This window comes from Durio zibethinus, chromosome 6 (assembly GCF_047325235.1).
Source record: "Durio zibethinus cultivar Kanyao isolate XHJ-2024 chromosome 6, ASM4732523v1, whole genome shotgun sequence".
NCBI classification, from domain to species: Eukaryota; Viridiplantae; Streptophyta; class Magnoliopsida; order Malvales; family Malvaceae; genus Durio; species Durio zibethinus.
The window spans coordinates 15450986-15459408 of record NC_143167.1 but is presented as its reverse complement, the minus strand read 5'-3'; the positions used below and the strand labels follow the sequence as shown (position 1 = coordinate 15459408).

The 8423-nt window shown below is 33.5% G+C and overlaps 1 protein-coding gene across 10 annotated transcripts in view; it reads right to left on the bottom strand.

Moving 5' to 3' along the window:
• Nucleotides 1-879: 879 nt before the first annotated feature.
• Nucleotides 880-8423, bottom strand: part of LOC111286003 (SH3 domain-containing protein) — a 48895-nt gene continuing 41351 nt past the window's right edge. For 4 of the 10 annotated variants that reach the window (XM_022875755.2, XM_022875757.2, XM_022875758.2 and 1 more), the window contains exons 19-27: nt 7350-7591; nt 7120-7266; nt 6758-6953; nt 4490-4618; nt 3100-3243; nt 2120-2185; nt 1859-2038; nt 1520-1579; nt 880-1304 (exon numbers count right to left, since the gene is read on the bottom strand). In XM_022875755.2, the coding sequence (XP_022731490.2) occupies nt 1230-1304; nt 1520-1579; nt 1859-2038; nt 2120-2185; nt 3100-3243; nt 4490-4618; nt 6758-6953; nt 7120-7266; nt 7350-7591 (1239 nt within the window). In that variant the 3' untranslated portion in view covers nt 880-1229. Of the gene's footprint in view, nt 1305-1519; nt 1580-1858; nt 2039-2119; nt 2186-3099; nt 3244-4489; nt 4619-4752; nt 4840-6757; nt 6954-7119; nt 7267-7349; nt 7592-8423 lie in introns of all 10 variants that reach the window. The other 6 variants (XM_022875756.2, XM_089762225.1, XM_089762226.1 and 3 more) reach the window with 3 other exon arrangements.

The window sequence follows — 8423 nt, the reverse complement described above, 5'->3', positions numbered from 1 at the left end:
GTGGGCAAAAAAAAAAAAAGGAAAATAGGCTAGATTTTGATTGGTGAAAAGATACATTAAACAAACGGTGTTCTAATGTTGCTGCTTCAGTTTTGTTGATGCTGTCCCCATGTTAAAAAGAAGGGAAAAAATAGAGGAAATTTTGAAAAGTTCCAAAGCTTTCAAACTATGCTTGTCTCATCCTTTCCCCATCCCACTCGATCTCCCCATCTTTCTTTACTACCGGTGATATCACTAGCAATTTATATCACTCTCTCTCTTTCTTTCGATCCAGCATTCTCTCCTTTATTCCCTTTATCTCCCTGGCCTCTTCCTATAGGAGGAAGATGGCAGATGAATGAAGATGGAAGGTTTGGAACTTAAGATCTTATGTTAGTTTTTTTTTTTTTTTTTTTTTTTTTTGTTAATAACGATATTTTTGCCCCACTTGATTTAGAAAGATTTTAGTAAATTCCATTCTGTTGTTGTTTGAAGAGAATTCAAGTTTGCAGGAAAAAAATTGAGAACATGTTTGTGGGAAAGAAATATATATATATATATATATATATATAAGCTGAATTATAATTTGACTGAAAAACGAAACAGATTAATAATTTCACAAAAGCCTACGTGGAAAAACATTTTAAGGAAAGCCAAGTGGCAGCCATGTAAAAGCCGTGTTTTACATTTTCAATCCACATCATCTTTCTGCTATCTAACATTATCATATTTTAATAATGATTAGATTATGCCTAAAATACCAAATCTCAAATGTTTAAAACTAAAATAGAAGACACAAAGATTAACAGTTTTATCTTTTTCTTAATGGTCACGAAATAACAATCTTGATTTCGTACTGAAGCCAGTCATTTCAGAATAGATCCCGAGTAGAAATCAAAATGACCATGAAAATCAAGTTTTCACGTTTCTATAACATAATTTAAACTAAAACTGAAATTCCAAATTCAAATTAGCAAACATGTTTATCCAATTTCTCTCTCCACAAAAAAGAAAATACACAAGAAAAATCATTACCAAATGCTTCCATAGTCGACGAAACCCAAAATACATCAAACAACAAAAGATCAATACACTGCCGATTGTTCTGTCAAGTTCCATGCTTGGGAATCATATTCCAGGAAAAATTTTATAAACATAAATTTTCACAAATGGAGGAGCCCTGATTAGACTAGTTTATCAAACAGTATTATCGAGCTGACAGAATAAGCTTCCATTATGATATACCCAACTTAAGTTTGACTGACGTAAAGAACAGGGACCAACCCAGCCATTTTACCATCCCTTCCGGGCCGCTTTTTCTTCACCTGCAACAAATGTATGTGATATTAGTACACTGGCCACGCTACACACTTCTCAGCAAGACAGTCGGCTTCATATAATGTTTTGGATTGGTAAGAATGTAGTTCAAATATTTAGCAGAATGTAGTCCTATCACGTACTCCATAACAAACTAATAATTGATATTAGATATCTAATATTAACCAAGGTCATAACTGCAACCTTCTCTATTAGTACTTACATAAAACCATCCATCAACTTCATACTCAATCTCAACCTCTTCTCCAGTTGTTAAACTCAACTGCAATCAAAGAAACCATGATTAATCATCTACGCATAGGCATCCAAACCAATGAGAGAATTGGCTTATAACAGCAAGATTTAAAATCAGATATATCATATGGAAGAAACCTAATTGACTAAAATGTCTATACAATAAAAAATCTTAACACAATTTCTTATGAATATGCAAAAATCAAAACAGTGGTTAATGCTGAAACAAATGCAAGCAAAACTGTTGTGAACAATGAAATGTTCGTTCTAATTTCAAAGACAATCCCTGCAAGCAGAGTCAGCTTACCTCATCATCTCCACCTGCAGTGAAATCATACAATGCAGTCCCAAATTGTGGATGTCCAGAAGACACCTGATCATCATCCTGGGATTCAAAACTCTGGGACCCATGGCCAGATAAGGGGTTTTCAAATGAATAATACCGATCTATGCCAGGTGATGTGTATGGTGGAGGCTCTTCTCTAATCTGAGAATGTCTGATGACTCAGAACCAAAACATAAATCTGCAGATACCAGAATAGATTGCATAGGGCCAAGGAACACTTACCGGAGAACCAAGACCCTCATACATTGTCGAAGGATTGTTAAATCTGCTTCCCCCTGATGTCTCCTGCTAGAGAAATTTAAAACAATGTAAAAATGAAAATAAGAAGAAACAATAGTAACATTCTGTCCACTTTGTTAACAATTAATGAGAACAATTCTTGTGTCAAGAACAAATGCCCAAAGTTGAAGAAACATGTGCATGCACTACTAAAGAAATCTTTTACTTGTTAACTTTGCACCATATATCAAGCAGCAATTCATAACAATTAATTAGAGGACTACTACCATGAGGTAGGATCTTTCACAGGGAAGAGAGCCTCCTTAAATTTCAAATGTGTACAATGCTACCAGCTGTACTGTAACACCATTAATGAAAAACTAACAGCAAAAGCATGCATTATCCCTCCATGGTACTTACATTATAAATCAAATGATTATATAACAATCCCTCCATGGTACCTAGCGATTTGATTATGTAACAGTTATCTTTTATTTTAAGAATTTTAACCTAGTCTAAAAATGATTATATAGTTGAAAAAGACAAAGGTTTCATTGAAAGTCAATACATAATAATAAATACACAATTTAATTTTTATCCATTTATATTGCATTGGAGAAAACCTTTTTTTTCTTTATTTTCCAAACAATACAATAATCTTACCAGCAAATTAAGGGCATAGTCTATAGCAGAGGGAAGCATAACTTTATAAATCAAAGGATAGTACAATGAAAATAGACATACTTATGCCCAATACTTCTTAATCAACCAATGAAAAAAAAAAAAAAAACAAGCAGTTTGCTGCTTCAAGTTAGTACGTAATAGTAACACATCCCTTTTGAGAAACTGGTATGAATGAAACGATACTTCTTACAGTATGTAAGAAGAATCACTGAATTATCTATTTATCTTATAAAAGAAAATTATTCACCTAAATTGAAAAGCCATATATTATTAAAACAGAATATTGATTGCATACATACCGAGGGTTGTGCAGCCCCATAAGTAGTTGGTCTTGAACTGAACAATGAAGGATAGCTCATTCCGCCGAAGTGAGATGATATGGAAGTTTCAATTGATCCCGTTGACTCTGGAGAAGATGACCCTGATGACCTAACATTGTCTTCCTGCAGTTCAAGAAACACTAATGAAAGAGTATCTCAAACCACTACAAAATGCGCATAGTTCAAACTCCAACTCCATATATAGAGGTGGCAATTAGGGGGTTTCAGATTGAGCTATCTTCGTCAGGTTTGCTGAGTTCAGGTTATCACAGTTTTGATCAATTCAAGCTCAGATCCATTTGGTTTCAGTTTGGATTTGGATCTTTTTGGGTTTAGGGTGTGTCATATTCGGACCATTTTGGGTTCAACCCATCAAGGTTGGGTTTTGAGTTTGAGATTCATATAAGCTATAGCCATTTCTATAAATTGGAATGCATTAATAATCACTTTTTTGATACATCATTGGTTATGTAATAAGACAAAAATGTAAAAGAACAAAATTGAAATTTAAAACAAATTGATTAATATTTGTATCAATATAAATGATAGTATAGTTTTGTCTATACACTCAAGTTTTGTCTATTCACTCACTATTAGTATTTTTGTGTGCTTTTTATTTTATCTTTTTATTCATAATTTTTAATAGAATTTCAATTTTTCATGAATTTCTTATATCTAACTTTTTTCTCTTTTTTTTCCTTTTTGTCATGAATTATAAGCATTAACATTAGATATAGTAATATAGGCAAATTTTGAATTAGAGCATTGAATAGAGGAGATTATTAAAAATAGTACCACTTACTGTTCATAAAGAAAATACCAAATTAAGAAGAATACCATTCAATGGGTAAATTTATTGGCATAACCTTAACGCTTAGAAATTATAACAAATTCAGCATCGTGGTATTTAGAACTAATTGATAATATTGTTTTAATTTTAACATTTTACCATGTTGACAATTTATCATTCAAGAAGAAAATAACTTAAATAAATATTGATCAATTAATTTGCATAATTTACTAAAAGTTTGCAACAATAAGTAATCAATAATCATGATATTTAAAATTAATGAATATAAGGTTGAATTGGTTTTAACATTTGACCATTTGGGCACTAATGATTAATGAAGAATCCAAGTTTTATAGGTTTCAAGTTGGTTCGATCTTGAGTTTCAGGTCATTACAGGTTCAAGTTGTGTTGAGACAGCCTGTTTCAGGTTCGAGTAATATCTTGTTTAGATTTTCTGGTTTGTGGGTCTTTGATTTTTTCAATCAATCCCAGTTGCACCAGGTTTTCGGGTCTAGTCAGATTTTGCCACTCAATCAATCTATACAAACCAACTTCAGAGGGATTTGGCAGAATTCATACCTCCATTTCTGTAGTCTCCAAAAGTGTCTTGGCCCACATATCATCATAACTAACAGAAGGTCTAGAGATGATGTTCTCCTCATCAACATCTGGAGCATCAGTTCCAGCACCCGCAAGAAATTCATTGACCTAGCATGAAGTAGAGATGATATGAACGTCGCTTGGAACATTATTACTCACAACTTAAAAATGAAAAAGGTAAAAGTCGCATAAGAGTAATCTTGCAACCATCAAATAAGACTCATCTTAAGGTTTCAAATTACTCTTGGCAAGTAACAATAGGAACTTCTCTCTCAATATAAACATTATGATACAAGAAAACCTTCTGGAGTTGGAAGCCATCCTCAAACCTTTTACACAACCAAAAAAAACATAATTAAGGCTAAAGATACCATACCTCTTATTGGTAAAATTAGATAAAAAATAAAAAAGAAGTGTGCAAGCTCTAATCGTAGGGTCAAAAACAACAAAAAGCAAGGGTGTGGCGATTTAAAGTATGATAGAGCTTGAAGGCTGCTCCATAAAAGTTAATAGCCTTCTATCATGATTGGGAGGTTAATGCCTCTCTATAGATATGAAAGTCTCTATAGATATGAAAGTCATTTCCATAACCATTAGAAAATGGCTTCCAACTTATCAGAGTTCAGAAGCATGAAAGCAGTTAAAGTAAGACACCAAGTATGCTCTCTACCAAAAGATCGATTACAATAGTGACGCACAACCATATAACGCTTATCTATGTTATTTTATATTCCATGGTATGTAGTTAAGTTTTAAACTTCAATTAGGGTAAATTACAAATACTTATACACCCATATGGTTTAAAGTTTTCCCACCTAACAACCTTTTTTCCTTTTCTTGACATTGGCACCCTTTGGTTCACTTAAGTTTGCAAGGGAGGTTATGCTGCTAATTTCATCCAATAAAATTACAAAAAGACGTCACATTTAAAATTTATATTTTTGGTTCACCCTTAAATGTAGTTTTCTAACTTTTTGGGTGAAATTAACATGACCCTCTCTAGGAAGAGAACTGAACTACAGGATTCCAAATGTGGGAAGGAAAAAATCACAAGGCCTTAGGTGGGAAAACTTCATGCAAAAAAAAATAAAAATGACAGGTATTAAGTTGGAAAACTACAAACCAGACAGCGTAAAGTGTACTTTACCCTTTTAATTAAGTGGTGGGATGACTAATGCATAACCTACCAATATATTCGGAGAAGGTTAAATTATAATTATTTGTAATCAAGGGATAAAACTAAAGAGATGTTGCAGCCCTAGAATATACAGTCATTTAGGCTCAATAAGCAGCCATCTTGTTTTTACCTATCATGGACTACAACACTAGTATTTCTCCTTCAACTTCAATTCTACATCAATTTCTGCCATAATTATATTTTATTTACCTCTTCAATTTCTAAACTACATTAAGTACCTTCAAAGAAGTCCCTCCCAGGTCAAATTGGCACCCAATTTTCTGATAGGTTGGAACTTAGGAAAAGCCAAGTTTATAATTCATGAACAGGGAAATATTACTTATGCCAATTTACGTCTTATCATACATATCGATGGAGGTGGTTATTCGGTTCTTAGAGGGATCTTTACAGCAAGGATTGTGCACATACCAGCAAAGGAACATTTCAAAATGCTTACTTTTGAACTATTATAGCCCAACCAATGGAAGCTGCTTTGTTTGATACGTTAGCAGCATAAGTAAAACACTAAAATAAATAAATGAATGTATCCGTTCAAGGATGCAAATAAGAGCTAATGAGTATATCATGTTATTTGAGCTCAATGTGAACCATAGATACTCTACTTATTCTTTGCTGCTCATAATACTGGATTACATGAACAGATACCATCTTAGTCCATAGGAGAGATACCAAGAACTCGTCAAGGAGATAAAAGAGCCTTCACAAATCGTTTAGATGAAAATCAATTCATAAGCAATATTTTGGTTACTACAAAGTGGATTCCTCAAGATACTAGTCATCAGTTTGTACAACAGAGTACAATCATATTAAATATAATTTCTATCCTCAGATAACCTTCTAGTTGATCAGTCAAACACCTCTACTGTAATATAAAATTATTGATCCTATAATAATTGTTATTCCCATGGATCTGCCTAACTATTGTATCACTCCCCAAACCACACACATACGCACACACACATACACTAGGCATCGGAATCCAGAATCATAATTCTTAAACAGAAGAAGCATTGCTAGAATCAAAATCATGTAAAACTTAAATTTCTTACCCTGTTCATTGCTGGGACATCACCAAGGTTGACTGCCCAAGCATTTACTAGATCATCATCAAGTGTATCAGATTCAGCAGCGGCCGGTTTAGATTCATAAACAAGATCAGAAATTCCAGTGGCAACAGCTGGATCACTCAAACCAGTTGATGCACTAATATTATGCCGTGTGCGATATATATTGATAAGTTTCGCACTTCACAAGATTTAAGAAAAAAAAATGAGAAAACATTGTGACTTTAAAATAGAATGAAATACCAGAAAAGTGGAAACAGAAGCACATGGAATGAATTTCATGTTGTTCAAACAAGAAAGATATTGTTTCCCTTTCCCACTTCAAAAAAATTGTAACAAGCTTTTACCTTATTGGCCCCAAAGGGAGATACTTCGCTCGTGGCACATAACAATACAGTGAAACAAGATCCAGCAACCTCTCATGGGTTTCGTATAATTTCTTAAGTTCTTCATCTTTCCATTCCTTATTTGCATTATCATGGTTCCGTATTTCCCTGATTAAGGTTGACAGGAACTCATTCATCTTTATGAAAGGAAAGGAAAGTTATAATGAAGTACGAAAGTTTTTTACTCATACTTGATTAGGTCATCTTGTGCACTATACATTTCATCAAGAACTTTGATCATCGGAGTTATTAGAACTCCAAGCCCTGTACCACTGGCTCCTTGATCTTCTCCGTTACTGAGAGGCATTTCCGATAACTGAGACTGCACACCACCATGTGCTAAGGCATGTAAAAATTCATAGATCTGTAGCCTAAAAGGCTCACCAGACCGGATTGCTACTGTTGTAAGAGCTTGAGCAGCAACAATGCGAACCTAAGTTGTACATACAAATCAAACAGAACAAAGAAACTTAGAAATTATCATGTCAATCAACAAAACTACAGCAAAGTTACAACATTCTAGAAATAACTATTTACAATGAATGCATGTTAACTTCAAGAATATACCATTTGCTCAACTATTAAATGGAACAAACACTTGAACCAAATAGTTTTACACCACGTCATAGAACTTTTATTTTCTACTGCAACCTCTACAACAATAAAAGGAAAATGATGTCTCCTAGGCTCTACAGCAGCTCACTTTTAAACATCAACAAGCTCAAAGTTGCACCTTTTCCAAGATAAAAAGGGGATCATTGTAACGAATTCAACAGTCTGGGTAGAGCAAGCTGGAGATAAGATAATCAGGTTAATGCATTCTTTGCAGGCCTTTGTCTCCTAACAGTTTATTACCTGATGAAGCTTAAGGCAAACAGCAACGACAAAAACAACACCCTAGCAAACATTATAAACAACTATATATATATATATATATTTCCAGAGTCATCAACTTTCGATAAGAAGGCAAAGCACTATTATCATTGAAGATTGAGGCAGAAACAAGCAAGCAAGGTAAGTGCTTCCAGTATACAATTTTAACAAACATAGTGAGCTTTAAAAAAGAACATATACCATGCTAGTACATGTATACAACTTGTAAAATTATAAAAGAAAAATAAGTGCTCTAAATCTAAGAAAGAAGTTAAATTCTGGCGTAAGAGTTTGTGAGATCTGTTTTTATTGTGCACCAGAATCCATCTAGCATAAAAGAAAATTTTGTTTTTTATGAAATGAGTCTAGAGGTGGCAATCGTATAGGTGGTC